At 44.3% G+C, this 19,946-nt stretch overlaps 1 protein-coding gene and 1 pseudogene across 2 annotated transcripts in view; both read left to right on the top strand.

The window, feature by feature from the left end:
* The window catches only part of LOC311247281 (beta-1,4-galactosyltransferase 1-like), a 489,169-nt pseudogene that overhangs the window by 70,880 nt on the left and 398,343 nt on the right, over positions 1 to 19,946 (top strand). The window lies entirely within an intron of this gene.
* csrp3 (cysteine and glycine-rich protein 3 (cardiac LIM protein)) lies at positions 1,988 to 19,651 on the top strand. Its single transcript, XM_084337576.1, has 6 exons — positions 1,988 to 2,017; positions 3,291 to 3,423; positions 10,916 to 11,090; positions 14,947 to 15,079; positions 15,245 to 15,338; positions 19,022 to 19,651. Exons 2-6 carry the CDS (start codon positions 3,312 to 3,314, stop codon positions 19,027 to 19,029), a joined length of 522 nt encoding a protein of 173 aa, XP_084193702.1. The 5' UTR covers positions 1,988 to 2,017; positions 3,291 to 3,311; the 3' UTR covers positions 19,030 to 19,651.

Genomic DNA, 19,946 nt, shown 5'->3' with positions numbered 1-19,946 from the left:
CGATCCTGCTTTACAAAGGACTACACTGAGTGTTAACCACTACACCACCGTGCCGCCACGACACGATCCTGCTTTACAAAGGACTACACTGAGCAGAACAAAGGGTGGACGTCGGACAACACCAGTCGAAGCTTGACGTTTCTACCAAACATGAAGGGAGGGCTACGCTTTTACTTTTGGTTACTCCGTCACCTGGCGAGCGAGAGAGGGAAGCTCATAGTGAGACGATCACGGTATCGGGGAACTCCATTGTTGTAGTTGTTCAAAATTGAGTGGGGGTAGAGCTATGTGTCATGATATATAGACCTACCAAATGACCAAGCATCCTCGCTCCACAATGGTGGAAAGAACTTCCCACCACAGCCAGGACAGCTGAAACCTGGCCAATCTTCCGCTGTCGACTAAAAACACACAAAGTAATACCTGAAGAAAAAATACTGTCTTACTATTATGTACCCTTGTACTATGCTACTATTCTTATACTCAGTGGTGCAGTCGCGGTCACACCCGGTTACACGCCGTGTTACCAGATCACTGAGGCAGAAGTACGCGCGATCGCGCACGGATGTGTGTGCGCTGTATCCATTCGTTGTGACTAGTACCCGGCCACCGTTTTACATAACAAAAAGCGCAGGTAGACTAAGTGTCTGGGTGTTGGCTATCTGAATGCATCTCCCCCTTCATTCTGTGTGACACAGGCAGTGGAGGTGAATACTAATGTGGCTCGGAATTCGTGATGGGGGTCTACCTGCTTATGATATTGAATCAAGCGTCTGTGCTGCGCGCCAGCTTTCCACGCGCACATTCACACAAATAGAGAGCAAGAAGAGCTTGTATGATAGAAAGATTGCACTTGCGTATATGCGCGTGTGTGTGTGCGTGCGTGTGTGTATAAATCAGTTATGTGCGCATGCACGTGTGTGCGCGTGGCGTGTTACCAGTTCCCATATTAGGACTGCACCACTGCTTATACTATATACTACCTATCTTGCTAAATATGTCGACTACTATGTACTCAAGAGTGTAACATTTGATGAACAACGCCACTGACCCTTAGCTAAATGACTAAATTGTAATTAGCATCTTCTACTGCCGATATGTCTGAGCAGAGATGGCTTTGGCCACGTGGAGAGAATGAATCCGTTACGCCTCAATCTGCTAAATGAGTTTAACGTTGCTTTGCGGTGGGGATTTCTCTTTAATGATGGAACGTTTAATTGTGTCAAATGGCTCACAGAATTCCCATCAGTTACAGGGGTGTAAAAAGTACCCAGAAATTATACTTAAGTGAAAGTATGGGTACCGTCTCAAAATCGTACTCAAGTAAAAGTATCTGGCTAAAAACACACAAGTAAAAATGTAAGTACTTAAAAGTAAAAACGTTTCTTCTGATAGCAGGTGTTTAATCAAAGATCCCCGCTTTCTAGTCTTGCACAAGGACCAATCAGCATGGGGATTTGATTGGCTGTTTTTAAATAAAGTTTAATAACGTTAACGTTAGTTCGGCCAGAGAAACAAATATACTAATTAAAATGGTTGGACCTGCGAGATTTGTACTTTGTAGGTCTGCATTTTAAATGTAAGGAGTAAAAAGTATGTATTTTTTTCTCTGAAATGTAATTGAGTAAAAGTACAAGTATACAAACCTAATAATACTCGAGTAAAGTACAAATCCCCCCCAAAAAAAGTACTTAAGTATTGTAACAAAGTACTTTACACCCCTGCATACAGTACATACCAAAACACGGCAATTCCACTGGAACGACTCTGAGCCAATGTCTGGTATGTAAATCCAATTTGTATCAGTCCAGAACAAATGGTTGATGACGATGGTTCCTGGACTCTGGGGTCAGAGAACGAGGCTTTGTCAGAGGTTATTTTGGGAGGATGGTTTCAGTCGAGCGTCACCCACTGGACTGGTTGATGAGAGAGATGGGACGGTATTTAAACACCCACTACTTACTGGTCTCTATACTGCCAGCTGGGAAATAGACACACACAGGACTGGACTGAGAAGGTAAGACTTAATTTCCTTTGTATAGCAGTGTTGTTGAGCGCCGTACTGTCGAGTTATTCTCATCCAGGGTTATTCATACGTAGTCATAATCTACAATTAGAATAGAATAGAATAGAAATACTTTATTCATCCAGAGGGAAATTTGGCACTACAAATCGCTCACAGTAAACAGTAAACATTTGGGTAGACAAAAACAAAAGTCACGCATAAGAATAAAAATAAGCCTAAGAATAAAATACGGCCCGGGATATACATTGACTATGTTACTTACTTCGAATATAAAATATACAGTAAGTTTAAAATTGTAAAAGTCCAGGAAGATAGTATACTGTCACCCTGTGCTCAGTGATGCATTGTAAAGTCTGATTGGAATTGTAAACGTGTTACTGTCTTCCTTCCACTTAACGTTATTTAAAGTTTTGTATACAAATTAGAGCCCTGAAAATACTAATCTGACTCAAATGAAGTGTCGTTTCATAAAAGGCCAAAGACCCAGGCAGGTTCTTGTACCTTGTGTTGGTCTAATATCATCTCAGTAAAGCATGCGTTGCTGATCACATACCGGGCCCATGAGGTGACAGCTGCTGATAGTGAGCTGGAAAACAGTGCAGCGCTGCCATATTTACATGGATCCCAATGTAAATAATAATAAAATAAAGAAAATCCTTATTCATCCTTTATATAATAATGATAATAATAAACTTTATTTATAAAGCACCCTTCATGCAATAGCAAGCAGCCCAGAGTGCTTTGACAACACAAAGAATTACATGACTGATGACTCTGTAGACAAATTGCATATCCCAAGCAATAAAATAAGTAGAAAAAATAAAAGAGTTAAATAAAATGATTAAAAGAAAAGGAATATACTAAATACAGTTAAAAGCCCAGTTAAAAATATGTTTTTTTTTTCATATATCTATGATACAGATGATCCACTAGAGTCTAGACTGTCGGTCTGTATTGGTTAACAAAAAAAGCAACAACGTTTCGTAAAAACATTTCACATGATTATAGGCAGTTGTACAGCCCTGGCTATTTAAAATGGTTACTTATAATTATACTATATTCTATTGTGCCTCTATTTAATTTAGTTCATATCCCATTTTATTTTATTCCACCTTTTTATTTTATTTTATTATCTGTCCGTTATTGTCGCACCGAAGAAAACGACCAAATCAAATTCCTTGCATGTGAAAACTACTTGGCAATAAAGACCTTTCTGATTCTGATTCTGATATGATGTCCTCTTATCCGTCTATCCCTGGTGCAGACTTGCTTCCCTGTTCTGAGGATGCCAAACTGGGGTGGTGGCGCCAAGTGTGGTGCCTGTGAGAAGACAGTCTACCATGCAGAGGAGATCCAGTGTAACGGGTGGAGCTTCCACAAGCCCTGCTTCATCTGCAGTGAGTTAGGCCTGTCCCCGACTAAGGATTTGTATAGGATTTTTTTTATCATTCCATTTGGGCTGTGGGGGGTGCTTAATGTCTGAAGGAGTCGACTGAAGGCTTCTTGTCCTCTGCGAAAGCATGCAATTGTCCACTGATGGATACATCTTGATATTTGTCTAGTGTGCCCTAACTGTATTTGGTCCACTAGCCCAGGGGTTCCCAAACTTTTCAGGCCAGGGCCCAGAAAATAAGGCGTCAGAGAGCCGCGGCCCAATGCACATCGTTGGGCTTTTTTTTTTTTTTTTTTTTGCCAGGCAACCGATTTTTTAAGCCAAATATCACTTCAATCCTATTAAGTTAGTTCAAGAGTTATTCATTTATATGTGCTATTTATGAGAGGGCTAACTTGTTGCAAAATAATAATGATAATAATAATAGCCTCATTAAAATACTATTGTTGCTTCGGTTGTTTTCAGCGTTTTATGTGCATAATCTGTTATTTAGTTTGAAATGTTCGTTGAAATAAGTAGATTTTTCGTTTTTGTTTATTTATTAAGTTAATATAAAACCATATAGTCACATTTTAGAATACAATAGAATAGAATTTTAGAATACAACTAGAAACACTGTCCTGGCCTGCTTCTAAGTTCAGTGGCCTGACAAAAATAATAATAAAAAAAAATTAATAAAAAAAAATTAAATCATCTTGCGGCCCACCCGTGGCTGCTCGCGGCCCACCTTTGGGTCGCGACCCCGACTTTGGGAACCACTGCACTAGCCCAGTGTACTTTCAAGGCAGGCCACAGTGGCTGTCTGATTAATACATTACCATCACAATAAAGACACTTTCATTATTCCACCAGACACATTTGAGTAGATTTCCCAATTTGAGTCGATTTTTGTAGATTTCCCATTTCTCATACCGTCGACCGATATGGGTTTTTTCAATGGCCGATATTTTAGAGAGGATGACGGCTCATGGCCGATGATGATACTTGTTTCTTTTCCATCAGATAAAAATCATCAATTTAATATTAACAAATGAAATAGAAAAATGTCTCTTCTTTTCTAGATCTGCACTTAAATGTCAGATTGGACTGATTAATCAGTCTGTCATTATCAACCTATAATAGAAAAATATAAATGAATGAATGAACATATATATCTAAAAGTTTAGCTTCCGACTGGTGTTCATGTTGCTCTCCCTGTGTACCGTGGCGGTGGGTCTCACCCAGCACTGGTTTAGTGAGTGGGCTCATGTTGCTCTCCGGAGGATTTGGACCAGAGCAGCTGCAGAGAGACTGTGGCCTGAGCCAGAGAGGGGCTGAGATGGACAGCTATGTTAGAGCTCTCTCTCTCTCTCTCTCACTCACTCACTCACTCACTCACTCACTCACTCACTCACTCACTCACTCACTCACTCACTCACTCACTCACTCACTCACTCACTCACTCACTCACTCACTCACTCACTCACTCACTCACTCACTCACTCACTCACTCACTCACTCACTCACTCACTCACTCACTCACTCACTCACTCACTCACTCACTCACTCACTCACTCACTCACTCACTCACTCACTCACTCACTCACTCACTCACTCACTCACTCACTCACTCACTCACTCACTCACTCACTCACTCACTCACTCACTCACTCACTCACTCACTCACTCACTCACTCACTCACTCACTCACTCACTCACTCACTCACTCACTCACTCACTCACTCACTCACTCACTCACTCACTCACTCACTCACTCACTCACTCACTCACTCACTCACTCACTCACTCACTCACTCACTCACTCACTCACTCACTCACTCACTCACTCACTCACTCACTCACTCACTCACTCACTCACTCACTCACTCACTCACTCACTCACTCACTCACTCACTCACTCACTCACTCACTCACTCACTCACTCACTCACTCACTCACTCACTCACTCACTCACTCACTCACTCACTCACTCACTCACTCACTCACTCACTCACTCACTCACTCACTCACTCACTCACTCACTCACTCACTCACTCACTCACTCACTCACTCACTCACTCACTCACTCACTCACTCACTCACTCACTCACTCACTCACTCACTCACTCACTCACTCACTCACTCACTCACTCACTCACTCACTCACTCACTCACTCACTCACTCACTCACTCACTCACTCACTCACTCACTCACTCACTCACTCACTCACTCACTCACTCACTCACTCACTCACTCACTCACTCACTCACTCACTCACTCACTCACTCACTCACTCACTCACTCACTCACTCACTCACTCACTCACTCACTCACTCACTCACTCACTCACTCACTCACTCACTCACTCACTCACTCACTCACTCACTCACTCACTCACTCACTCACTCACTCACTCACTCACTCACTCACTCACTCACTCACTCACTCACTCACTCACTCACTCACTCACTCACTCACTCACTCACTCACTCACTCACTCACTCACTCACTCACTCACTCACTCACTCACTCACTCACTCACTCACTCACTCACTCACTCACTCACTCACTCACTCACTCACTCACTCACTCACTCACTCACTCACTCACTCACTCACTCACTCACTCACTCACTCACTCACTCACTCACTCACTCACTCACTCACTCACTCACTCACTCACTCACTCACTCACTCACTCACTCACTCACTCACTCACTCACTCACTCACTCACTCACTCACTCACTCACTCACTCACTCACTCACTCACTCACTCACTCACTCACTCACTCACTCACTCACTCACTCACTCACTCACTCACTCACTCACTCACTCACTCACTCACTCACTCACTCACTCACTCACTCACTCACTCACTCACTCACTCACTCACTCACTCACTCACTCACTCACTCACTCACTCACTCACTCACTCACTCACTCACTCACTCACTCACTCACTCACTCACTCACTCACTCACTCACTCACTCACTCACTCACTCACTCACTCACTCACTCACTCACTCACTCACTCACTCACTCACTCACTCACTCACTCACTCACTCACTCACTCACTCACTCACTCACTCACTCACTCACTCACTCACTCACTCACTCACTCACTCACTCACTCACTCACTCACTCACTCACTCACTCACTCACTCACTCACTCACTCACTCACTCACTCACTCACTCACTCACTCACTCACTCACTCACTCACTCACTCACTCACTCACTCACTCACTCACTCACTCACTCACTCACTCACTCACTCACTCACTCACTCACTCACTCACTCACTCACTCACTCACTCACTCACTCACTCACTCACTCACTCACTCACTCACTCACTCACTCACTCACTCACTCACTCACTCACTCACTCACTCACTCACTCACTCACTCACTCACTCACTCACTCACTCACTCACTCACTCACTCACTCACTCACTCACTCACTCACTCACTCACTCACTCACTCACTCACTCACTCACTCACTCACTCACTCACTCACTCACTCACTCACTCACTCACTCACTCACTCACTCACTCACTCACTCACTCACTCACTCACTCACTCACTCACTCACTCACTCACTCACTCACTCACTCACTCACTCACTCACTCACTCACTCACTCACTCACTCACTCACTCACTCACTCACTCACTCACTCACTCACTCACTCACTCACTCACTCACTCACTCACTCACTCACTCACTCACTCACTCACTCACTCACTCACTCACTCACTCACTCACTCACTCACTCACTCACTCACTCACTCACTCACTCACTCACTCACTCACTCACTCACTCACTCACTCACTCACTCACTCACTCACTCACTCACTCACTCACTCACTCACTCACTCACTCACTCACTCACTCACTCACTCACTCACTCACTCACTCACTCACTCACTCACTCACTCACTCACTCACTCACTCACTCACTCACTCACTCACTCACTCACTCACTCACTCACTCACTCACTCACTCACTCACTCACTCACTCACTCACTCACTCACTCACTCACTCACTCACTCACTCACTCACTCACTCACTCACTCACTCACTCACTCACTCACTCACTCACTCACTCACTCACTCACTCACTCACTCACTCACTCACTCACTCACTCACTCACTCACTCACTCACTCACTCACTCATATAGGAGTAGATTAAACAACAGGCCCTAGTGGAAGGCAGAGTAAAATAAATGGGTTTTAAGGCTGGCCTTGAGGGCAGCAAGGGAGACTGAGGCCTTGATGCACCCCGGCAGCTGATTCCACAGGCGGACACACAGTGTGGAAAAAGCATGGTGCCCCATGGTCCACAGACTAGTGTGTGGGATGGAGAGGAGGTTTTGGCTGCCAGACTTGAGTGACCTGGATGCAGGTTGAGGGGAGAGGAGGTCTCATCATAGGTCGGGCCGGAGTGGTTTATGGCCTTGTAGACCAGCAGAAGAACCTTCAAGCTGATCCGCTGGTTTATTGGGAGCCAGTGAAGGGAATGGAGGACTGGGGTGATGTGTTCTGTTTCTCCGGGTTTTGGTGAGGACACAGGCGGCACTGTTCTGGAGGTACTGTAACCTCTGGATGGTTTTGGAGGGAAGGACTGCCAGCAGAGAGTTACAGTAGTCGATGCGGGAACTGACAAATGCATGGACCAGTTTTTCGGCGTCAGACTGGGAGAGTGAGGGTCTGATTTTGGAGATGTTCCTCAGGTGGTAGAAGGAGGTTCGACAGACTGTTCTTATGTGTGCATTGAATGATAGTGATGAGTCCAACTTTACACCCAGGCTGGTGACAAGTGAGGAGAGGGGGATGGTAGGGGGTAGACGAGGAACTAGGGCTGGGTCTGGGGGCTGGTAGGGGGTAGACGAGGAACTAGGGCTGGGTCTGGGGGCTGGTAGGGGGTAGACGAGGAACTAGGGCTGGGTCTGGGGGCTGGTAGGGGGTAGAAGAGGAACTAGGGCTGGGTCTGGGGCCTGGTAGGGGGTAGACGAGGAACTAGGACTGGGTCTGGGGGATGGTAGGGGGTAGAAGAGGAACTAGGGCTGGGTCTGGGGGCTGGTAGGGGGTAGACTGCACCGCTGGGAGCTCTGCAGGACCATCCGTTTATCCATCTGCTGCTGTGGGACTTGTTGTCCGTTTGTCTTCACCCTAAACCCTCAACTTACAATCTTGGTCTAGAAATAGAAACCTACGAGCCTTAAAAGAACACCTGGCAAATTAAATGTCACTGGTGACTGACTGTGAGTTTGTTTTGTTTGTTTGATTTCAATACAGGCGAGAGGCTCGGTCACCATGGCACTCGAAAACAAAACAGAAACTATACCTCAAACCCATCCATCTACATGGACACACTCACTTTAACACTCACTTTAGACACTTTAAACACTTTTAACACTATGGTCGCCAAAAACGCCGTACCACGTCATTCCCCGCCATGCTCGTTCTGCCAAAGACGCCGTACCACGTCTTTGATATCAATATTTCAAAAATCTGTGATCGAAATCATATTTCTCCCCCGGAGACTTGAGATCTACTGTTGATCCCCTCTCAACTCTCCAACGGTTCAAGAGCGCCATCTGGTGGCCGATCGGCGGATAGCCCAGAGCGGAAACAGGAAATGGAAGCTGGTGCTCATTCCAATTCGGTCCGATCACTCGGTAATAGTCCCAGGATAGCAATCCGTTACCAATAACTCGATAAACAACATGATTTGGACGTATATACTATTATACAACCTGGAAATGGATCGCATATTTCTACATCCCATAATAGGAATATTTCTGTTCCACGCTCATCGCCCAACGCTATGAGGAAGCTACGGTAAGATTCAGCGTTATTTTTTAACGTGTTCGATACTAACTGCTCTAATGATCATATCACCCACACTAGATGAATCATCTAACGTTGGCCACGGAATTATAAATGACCCCCCCCCCCATCCGGTCAACATCAGATGATCAGTAGTAACTTCTAGAAGCACGTCCATTTGAAATTTTTTATCTCGCGCAGATTCCTATCAAACTGTATTTGATCATCAATATAATGCATTTGGGGCTATGAATCACGTTCTGGAGAAAGCTGCAGAAAACGATAAAAACATACTTATACTTTAGACCGTATTTTAGTATGAATATGTGAATGAAAAAGTATAACGTTGCTACACCCTGAACAATAGATACTTGACGTTGAATGGGCCATAGTAATGTCAATTTAGCAATACAATTTAAAAAGTTATAGCCCTGCAAAGAAGGTAAACATCCCCATAGACAAATAGAGCTGGCGGAGGATGGTATATTACAGTAAGAATATAAGCCTGGCGATCAAAGTGTTAACACTACACCATATTTTATCTATTTATTACCAAAAGATTTGCACTACTCATTTTAGCATTTTGCATTAAAAAAAGAAAAGTTTGCATTTTGGTACCTCATTGTCTGCATTTGTACTTAGGTTGTATGTATGAAGCACATTCTGAGGGGCTCATACAGAACCAAGCATTTCACTGTAATGTACGTGTAGGCTACCTTATTTTATTTTAAATCTTTATTTCGAACATGTAAATACAAACAATATAAAACAAAAACAAATCATTGATCTCTAGCAATGAAATGGATATTTTTAATTTTTTTATAAAAAAAACTAAAACAAAACTATACCTTATATGTGACAAATAAAACAAAACTTGAACTTGAAACATCCCAATGGGCTGTGAGATGAAGGAATCCTGTGCTGTGCCCTCTATTGTAAAGTTATAATAAAGCATCCAACACATTGATTTCACAGTTTGACTGTTTAGTGAACATTTCCAGGCTTACAGATCAATTCCGGCTGTCATGGCTAAAACTAGCACAACCAAACACGTGATTTTTTTTCCGTAGCCTCTGTTAGCGAAGACCCTCTCTGATTGGTTTAGCTCCGAAGGGTCTCTTCCGCCTTGTACATATATTCTCTGCTTCGAAGTGGTTATGCTTATTAGGCCCTCTTTCGAAGTGGTTATGCTTAGGCCCTCTTTCGAAGTGGTTATGCTTAGAGTTAGGGTTAGGGTTAGCCAATCGGAGAGTGTCTTTTTCTTCTTCGCTGCAATCAAAGAGCGTCTTCGCTCACAGAGGCTACAGAAAAAAATCCCGCCAACCAAACTGCTCCCACTGCTTCTCTATATTGCTCTTGAGGAGTAAAACATAGAGCGCCCTCTGTAGGTCGGAATTAAACATTACCAACTCACTGAATAGAAGGCACATAATGTCACATTACCTCTATGTGGGAGAGTATAATTATGTGTTTCTCTATAATGCATCACTGTGCCTCACTGCATCACTGGCAAAATCTTCCTGGACACTTACATATTTTTTTTTTTTTTTTTTTAACACTTCTCACAATCCTCCTAGACACTTTTCACTTTACATTTTCACACTTATTACTGTACATTTTACTGTATTATTAAAGGATTTCTATTCTATTCTATTCATGTGCTTCCTCCACACAGTGACCTGTCGAAAGGGACTGGACAGCACAACAGTAGCTGCTCATGACTCTGAGATCTACTGCAAGTCCTGCTATGGCAAGAAGTACGGGCCTAAAGGCTACGGGTACGGGCAAGGTGCTGGCTGCCTCAGCTCCGACCCTGCTGTAACAAGGCACACACAGCAGCAGCCTCAGAGGTACGTGTTCTAGCGACGTGTCGGTCGCGAACGAAACGGCTCCTAATTTATGCAAATGACATGTCGTCAGCTTGTGACTGCAACTTGTTCCTGTTCGCGGACGACTCAGCCCTGCTGGTCTCTGACAAGAACAAGTTACAGGTTGAAAAAACCCTCAGCTCGGAACTCGGCAGAATCTGCACCTGGCTCGCTGATAACAAACTATCATTACACCTCATGGGTAAAACAGAGTCCATTATCTTCGGTTCAAATAACAAACTCAGCAAGACAAACGGCTGTTACAGTGGGTGACAATATTGTCACAAGGAAAGATGAAATTATATACCCAGGTTCCATCCTAGAGGCAAATCTTTCCTGTGACAAAATGGCATCCAATGTAATAAAAAAAAGTCAACCAACGAACAAGATTCTTGTACCGGATCTCCTCTTTGGTAAACAAGAATACCCTGAAGACTCTGGCAGGAGCACTCATTCAAGGGTACTACGACTATGCTTGCACCTCATGGTACCAAAGCACCTCAAAGGCGCTAAAAACAAAATTACAAACATCTCAAAACAAACTGGTCACACCTCACCCCTGCCCATTTGATGGCTTAGAGTAGACGACAGAGTACAGCAACTTGCAATGGGCCTGGTCTACAAGATACACTATACCACCAAGGTACCCATGTACATGTCAAAATACTTCCCAAAGGTCAGTGAATACCATGATCACCAGAGGGAGCTCCACAAATCATGTGCAACCCATATATTCGGCTCAAACAAGGGACTTAACACGTTTCGCAATTATGCCACATCAATGTGGAACGCCCTACCCACAGCTGTAAAGGAATGTGAATCACTACCCACCTTCAAAACCACTCTCAAAGAGCACCTACGGGAGGCTGCAATTCGTTTTTATTGGGTCGCCAATTTTTTTTTTTATTATTAAAAGAAATTAACAAAAAAATATATATAATACTTTTTTTTAAAATAAAAAAGCTGTAGATGTGTTGATTCAGTTTGGCACCATATACTTATGTGAATATGGGTTTTCTACTCTAGCATACCTGAAAAACAAATACAGAAACAGACTAAATGCTCAGCATGACCTCAGAATAGCACTTTCAAAAACCAAGCCCAGAATAGATCTGCCGGTTGAAAACTTCAACCAGCCACATACCTCTCATTAGATCAGCTCTATCTTTAATCTTTCAAAATGTTCAGTTGCTATTGCATGCACTCGTCTGTGTTTCACTACACACATGAGTGGAGTGCATGCTTACCAACTGTTAGTGTGCAACACTACTATCACCGACATCTAAGAAGGGAGATCCCCCCTTGAATGGCCCTTCTAAGGTTTCTCTCCTCCATTGTTAGGTTTTAGTGAGTTTTTCCTTACCTTCGCGTGGGGTATGTCTGGGAGTGTTTGCATTCATTCATTTATTTTGCATTTATTTTAAATTTGTTGGACCTTATGGCAGTTAGTCACAGTAAAAGTGCACCTAGTAAAAGTGAGATAATTGACAATATCAAAACATGCTAGGGCTGTACCGAATAGTTCGAAGCTTCGTTCATAATGTTGACATTCGAATTCTAAATCAACATAAAAAATTGTAATTTATGAAAAAAAAAATAAAAGAAAAAAATTTACATTTGAATTTGCCAAGGTATGGCGAGTGCCATACCTTGCCATACCAAAACGACGCCCCTGCCTTATGGTGTTCTTGTTTTGTTCTTGACTTATTGTTATGTTTCTTCTTGACTTGTTTAAAGAAGACGTGTCCGGCCCATGGGGACATTAACGTGTGTTGTCGGGCCTTACAAATACATTTGATTTGATTTCATTTCATTGTGCCATAGATGAAATATTATACCCCTTCTAGCATGATGTCAGGTCAGTAGAATTTTTAAATAAGTCAGTACAAATTAATCAGAATGTTGCTCAATGTTGGGGTTTAAGGTTGAGGGACGGAGGGAGGGGGTAAGAAATGGAGAGTTGAAAAAGGGGTGAGAAATAGAAAGGAGAGTAGAACATGTTTGTTCATTTAAAAATTGTACAAAATTGTATGTACATATGTTATGAGGTGGTGAGCAACTTAACATTACACTCTGATTATTGCTGTGATGTACTTTTATAATTAAATAACTACATTTCATATACATTTGAAATTCATGGTTTGTTGTGTTCTTTATCAGTAGTTTATAAATGTATGTTATGGCGATTCATGATGTATTTTTGTAAGTTTGGGTCCCGGGGAAACATCAAATTTCTCTTTTGGGTCTCGAGCTGAAAAAGTTTGGGAACCCCTTAGATTTTTATATCTGTATGTTGTGTATGTCATAAATGTTATGATGAATTGAAAATGGGGGACCCTGATGTAAACAAGACGAAAGTCTTTCTCTGGTCTGCATCCCCTTAACAATTGTGTGTATTGAGCCGTACTGTATTGTACCCATTCTGCAATCTGTTGATAACATTTTCAATCAATCAATCAATCAATCTTAGAGCCGACTCTTTGAAGTGAACGACGGGAGCCGGCTCCTGATTGGGAGCCGATTAGTTTTATTTAAAAATATATATATCTTAGCACTCTGCTCCATGTTGAGTATGTAAATAAAGCCGTATAAATAATAAACATTTGATATTAATGCATGTTTTCTTTACATTAGTAATTCATTTGACACATAATCTTACATTATTTTTAGTAATAAATTAATTTAAGCAACAAAGAAATCTGAGGAGCCACTTGGGAGCCTAAATGGTAAATAGTGCATTTATATAGCACTTTTATCCAAAGCGCTTTACAATTTGTTCCTCACATTTTACCCATTCACTCACTCACCGATGGCGGAGGCGACCATGCAAGGTGCCAACCGGCTCATCGGGAGCAATTAGGGGTTAAGTGTCTTGCTCAAGGACACATCGACACGCTGCCCGGGAATCGAACCGGGAACCTCCGGATTGCCAGACGACTTCTCTACCTCCCGAGCCGGCTCTCTAAAGTAAAAAGAGCGGGAATTCCTATATGTTCTGCACCCTTTGGGTCTCATTCTCCAAGGACTTACGACAAAAAGGGCTTTCTCTTAGGGCCATTTGAGACCTTTTCGGGACGATTTTGGGATTCACCAACCATCCCAATAAAACATATATAATTAATATTATATTATAATATATTGTCTATATTCATGTCTTGCCCGAAAAGGTCTCAAATGGCCCTAAGAGAAAGCCCTTTTTGTCGTAAGTCCGTTGGAGAATTGTCTGGATAAATGTAATCAATTTAAAAGTTCTTAGTGTACGCACTACCATGAGAAGACACTGCATCTCAATATGTGGAGTGAAACTGTGGAACAGTCTGAATGTGGTGCTAAAGCAATGTCCAAATATGAGACAATTCAAACAGATTTATAAGGAAATGATGTTCACGAGGTACAGGGATGAGGAAGGGACTTGATATTCACGGGTGTTTACATTTTTATTTTATTTCTTTCATGTTTTACATATCGTTTTTTTTTTTTGCATATATTTGTTTTGAAATGTTTTAAATTAGTACACTAATTTGAGTAGTGGAAAAGGGGTAGGATTAAATAAGTGTACTGTATACTTCTTCCTACTCCTTTTCAAACATGTAAATTGAGTTATGTTTTGCTTTTGTTTAGTTATTTATTTAGTTTGAGTTATGTTTGACTTTTGTTTAGTTATTTATTTAGTTGGAGTTATGTTTTACTTTTGTTTAGTTATTTATTTTGTTTGTATTCATTTACATGTTCGAAATAAAGACTTCAAATCAACTCAAAATCAAATCAAATAAATACACGTCAAAGGCGTATCTCCTTGTCCTTGACTTCGTTTTGATTACATGTATTTGTCTCCTAGCTCTAAAGAACGGCCAGCAACCCCCGACTCAAATCCCAGCAGCAGTGGCCAGAAGTTTGGTAGTTCAGACCACTGCTGCCCCCGGTGTTCAAAGGCTGTGTACGCAGCGGAGAAGATCATGGGAGCAGGGAAGGTAGTGCTTATCTTTTACTCTTGGGTTCCATAATTCAACCCCGATATACTTAGCTCTGCTTTGGCACACACAGAAGTAAATTTTTTCCTGGTGTGTGTATATATGTGTGTGTGTGTATGTATGTGTGTGTATCATATGTATGTGTGTTTTTGTCTTTGCACACAGTCTTGGCATAAAACCTGCTTCCGTTGTGCCTTGTGTGGCAAGAGTTTGGAGTCGACCACAGTGACGGACAAAGATGGAGAGCTGTACTGTAAAAGTAAGCACACGCACACAAACATATACACACACATAAACATATACACACACACATATACATATACACACACACATATACACACAGACATATACACACACACAAACACACACCAGGGTTCCCACAGACATTGCCAAATTAAATTCAAGGACTTTCAAGTACTTTCCTAAGCACTATTTTTCATTTTAAATGAAAATGACACACACACACACATACACATACTCACATGATCCAATAAGTTCCCTTTCCCATTCATAATAATGGTTATAATAGACCACCACCACCAATAGGGAGCAATTACTAAGCATGTCTGCTGGATTACACCAGAGCACCTCCACCAGCCCTCCTCCCAGTGTCTGCTGGATCACACCAGAGCACCTCCACCAGCCCTCCTCCCAGTGTCTGCTGGATCACACCAGAGCACCTCCACCAGCCCTCCTCCCAGTGTCTGCTGGATCACACCAGAGCACCTCCACCAGCCCTCCTCCCAGTGTCTGCTGGATCACACCAGAGCACCTCCACCAGCCCTCCTCCCAGTGTCTGCTGGATCACACCAGAGCACCTCCACCAGCCCTCCTCCCAGTGTCTGCTGGATCACACCAGAGCACCTCCACCACCAGCCCTCCTCCCAGTGTCTGCTGGATTACACACCAGAGCACCTCCTCCAGCCCCCCTCCCAGTGTCTGCTGGATCACACCAGAGCACCTCCACCAGCCCTCCTCCCAGTGTCTGCTGGATTACACCAGAGCACGTCCCCCAGCCCTCCTCCCAGTGTCTGCTGGATTATTACACCAGAGCACCACGTCCCCCAGCCCTCCTCCCAGTGTCTGCTGGATTATTACACCAGAGCACCACGTCCCCCAGCCCTCCTCCCAGTGTCTGCTGGATCACACCAGAGCACCTCCACCAGCCCTCCTCCCAGTGTCTGCTGGATCACACCAGAGCACCTCCACCAGCCCTGAGTCCCAGTGTCTGCTGGATCACACCAGAGCACCTCCACCAGCCCTCCTCCCAGTGTCTGCTGGATCACACCAGAGCACCTCCCCCAGCCCTCCTCCCAGTGTCTGCTGGATCACACCAGAGCACGTCCTCCAGCCCTCCTCCCAGTGTCTGCTGGATCACACCAGAGCACCTCCACCAGCCCTGAGTCCCAGTGTCTGCTGGATCACACCAGAGCACCTCCACCAGCCCTCCTCCCAGTGTCTGCTGGATCACACCAGAGCACCTCCACCAGCCCTCCTCCCAGTGTCTGCTGGATTACACACCAGAGCACCTCCTCCAGCCCCCCTCCCAGTGTCTGCTGGATCACACCAGAGCACCTCCACCAGCCCTCCTCCCAGTGTCTGCTGGATTACACCAGAGCACGTCCCCCAGCCCTCCTCCCAGTGTCTGCTGGATCACACCAGAGCACGTCCCCCAGCAGCCCTCCTCCCAGTGTCTGCTGGATTATTACACCAGAGCACCTCCACCAGCCCTCCTCCCAGTGTCTGCTGGATCACACCAGAGCACCTCCACCAGCCCTCCTCCCAGTGTCTGCTGGATCACACCAGAGCACCTCCACCAGCCCTCCTCCCAGTGTCTGCTGGATTACACCAGAGCACCTCCACCACCAGCCCTCCTCCCAGTGTCTGCTGGATTACACCAGAGCACCTCCCCCAGCCCTCCTCCCAGTGTCTGCTGGATCACACCAGAGCACGTCCCCCAGCCCTCCTCCCAGTGTCTGCTGGATCACACCAGAGCACCTCCACCAGCCCTCCTCCCAGTGTCTGCTGGATCACACCAGAGCACCTCCACCAGCCCTCCTCCCAGTGTCTGCTGGATCACACCAGAGCACCTCCACCAGCCCTCCTCCCAGTGTCTGCTGGATCACACCAGAGCACCTCCACCACCAGCCCTGAGTCCCAGTGTCTGCTGGATCACACCAGAGCACCTCCACCAGCCCTCCTCCCAGTGTCTGCTGGATTACACCAGAGCACCTCCACCAGCCCTCCCAGTGTCTGCTGGATCACACCAGAGCACCACCTCCAGCCCTCCTCCCAGTGTCTGCTGGATCACACCAGAGCACGTCGTCCACCAGCCCTCCTCCCAGTGTCTGCTGGATCACACCAGAGCACCTCCACCAGCCCTCCTCCCAGTGTCTGCTGGATCACACCAGAGCACCTCCACCAGCCCTCCTCCCAGTGTCTGCTGGATCACACCAGAGCACCTCCACCAGCCCTCCTCCCAGTGTCTGCTGGATCACACCAGAGCACCTCCACCAGCCCTCCTCCCAGTGTCTGCTGGATCACACCAGAGCACGTCGTCCACCAGCCCTCCTCCCAGTGTCTGCTGGATCACACCAGAGCACGTCCTCCAGCCCTCCTCCCAGTGTCTGCTGGATCACACCAGAGCACGTCCTCCAGCCCTCCCCCCAGTGTCTGCTGGATTACACCAGAGCACCTCCACCAGCCCTCCTCCCAGTGTCTGCTGGATCACACCAGAGCACGTCCTCCAGCCCTCCCCCCAGTGTCTGCTGGATTACACCAGAGCACCTCCACCACCAGCCCTCCTCCCAGTGTCTGCTGGATCACACCAGAGCACCTCCACCACCAGCCCTGAGTCCCAGTGGACGGGATTCATGGAAATCCAGGGATGACTTAGACACTCAAGATTCTTTATCCGACAGACAAAATAATAACCATTGGTATTTGTTTATTATTTATAAAGCCCTACTTGGTAGATTGCCACCTTATCTCTCGTCTATGCTGCTCTGGAACGCGGAACACGCTCCAGTGATCGTCTGGGTCTTCAGGTTCTAGAACTAATCTTGGCAAGACTGCTTTCTGCATCAGTGCAGCGCAAATCATGGAACCTATTACACAACGTGACCTGCAACTAAGCACTCGTGTCTTTTGGACGTTTTAGATTTTCAATCTATAACCGTCCATCATCAACATGTAGTTGTTTCTGCTCATTGCTCTTGCTTATGAACTTTATTATTATTATTATTATTATTATTATGTATTGATGATTGATCTATTGTTTTAAATTGATTGTGTCCCGTTACATGTGATGCTCTGTACTCGATGGTCTCCCACACTTGAAACCGAAAGTACTTAGCCGCTCCCCTCCGACAAAACTGTAGTTTTCCCCCCACACAGCGTGGGAAATAACACAGCTGCACTATCTAACAATAATTAACATATTTACAAGTCGTATTCAGTTTTGCAAATAAGGAGAGAGAACATTTCAAAGCACTCAAAATTGCCAATATCTCCATTTCGACCCATTTCTGAATTGCGTGGCATTTGGGGGATTTTCTGAAGAATCGTGAGCTCCTTGACCCTTTCACTGCCACACTTGTAAAGGGTTAACCTTCTGTAGTGTGGCAGTGGAAGGGTTAACCTTCTGTAGTGTGGCAGTGAAAGGGTTAACCTGCTGCAGTGTGGCAGTGAAAGGGTTAACCTGCTGTAGTGTGGCAGTGAAAGGGTTAACAACAACCCCGGTTCACATAATGACCCGAGTCAGGGTCTCATCTGAAGGACAGCGATTCCTTTGTTGACCTCATGAGGGAGGAGTGGTGGTGAAAGACGGGGTGTGACAGTTAAACGTGTTAAAGCTAAAGTGTCTTTTGACGTGAAGTTGTTATTCACTTCCTCTTTTCGTTGTCTCTCACCAATATCTTTCCCTTTTCTTTATCTCTCCAGTGTGCTAGGCTAAAAACTTTGGCCCAAAAGGAAGAGGATTGGGGAATTTGATCCCGGAATGAGCATGTGTTCGGTTTGTTTTCAGACTACTGTGTTGTAGAACAACTGCATTCATTAAGAGACATGAGACACACCTTAGTAGTAATATAGTTTGACACAATACTTAATAGCATTTCATGACAGCCCATTTAAAAAACTAATGCTGCTCAACTAATTGTACATCATTAAGTACAGTGTAATTACACAAAGATGATTTGTGGCAAATGTTAGTTGTGAGTTGATTGCCATTGCCTTACGTTGTCTGTTAAAACATGTTACCATCACTTAACAGGATCCTCTCTGCATTTAAGAAATAAGCCAGTGTAGTCATTTGAATAAGCAAGATGATGGTAATGAACAAATGTATTGTGTTAATGTCCTCAAACTATCGTCTGTGCAGCCCTCCACATGAAGCTCGGCATTAAAAAGGCACAAATATAGGATGAAGTCTTAGTCAACATACATTGGAGAGTTAGTCTCTTATTATAGGAGGAGAGAAAAAAATATTATTCTAGAGAATTAGAACTCTTTTCAATGTATATACATTTTGCATTTTAATTCCATTAAAAAAAAAATGTATTTGCAGTTTTATTCAGTTTCCGTCAGTGATTCCTGGATACAAGGGTTGTCTGGCCACCACAATGTGTTTATTTATATTCAACAGGTATGAACCTTTGCACATTTAGATTTTTCTTCCAGCTTGAAACTACCATTCGATTTTACTCTGAAATCTGAATTAAACCACACATTATACACATTGATGCAAGATGTATAATGTATATAGTAATAAGATTACATCTTGCGTGCCTATTTCCAATGGAATGTCCCTTTACTGTAAATTCGTTACTGCAGCTAGCTGCCTTACATTACAATGCCAGCCTGGATG

Source organism: Notolepis coatsorum, assembly GCF_963971535.1.
Source record: "Notolepis coatsorum genome assembly, chromosome: 20".
Lineage (NCBI taxonomy): Eukaryota > Metazoa > Chordata > Actinopteri > Aulopiformes > Paralepididae > Notolepis > Notolepis coatsorum.
This window is presented reverse-complemented; position numbering and strand designations above follow the sequence as displayed.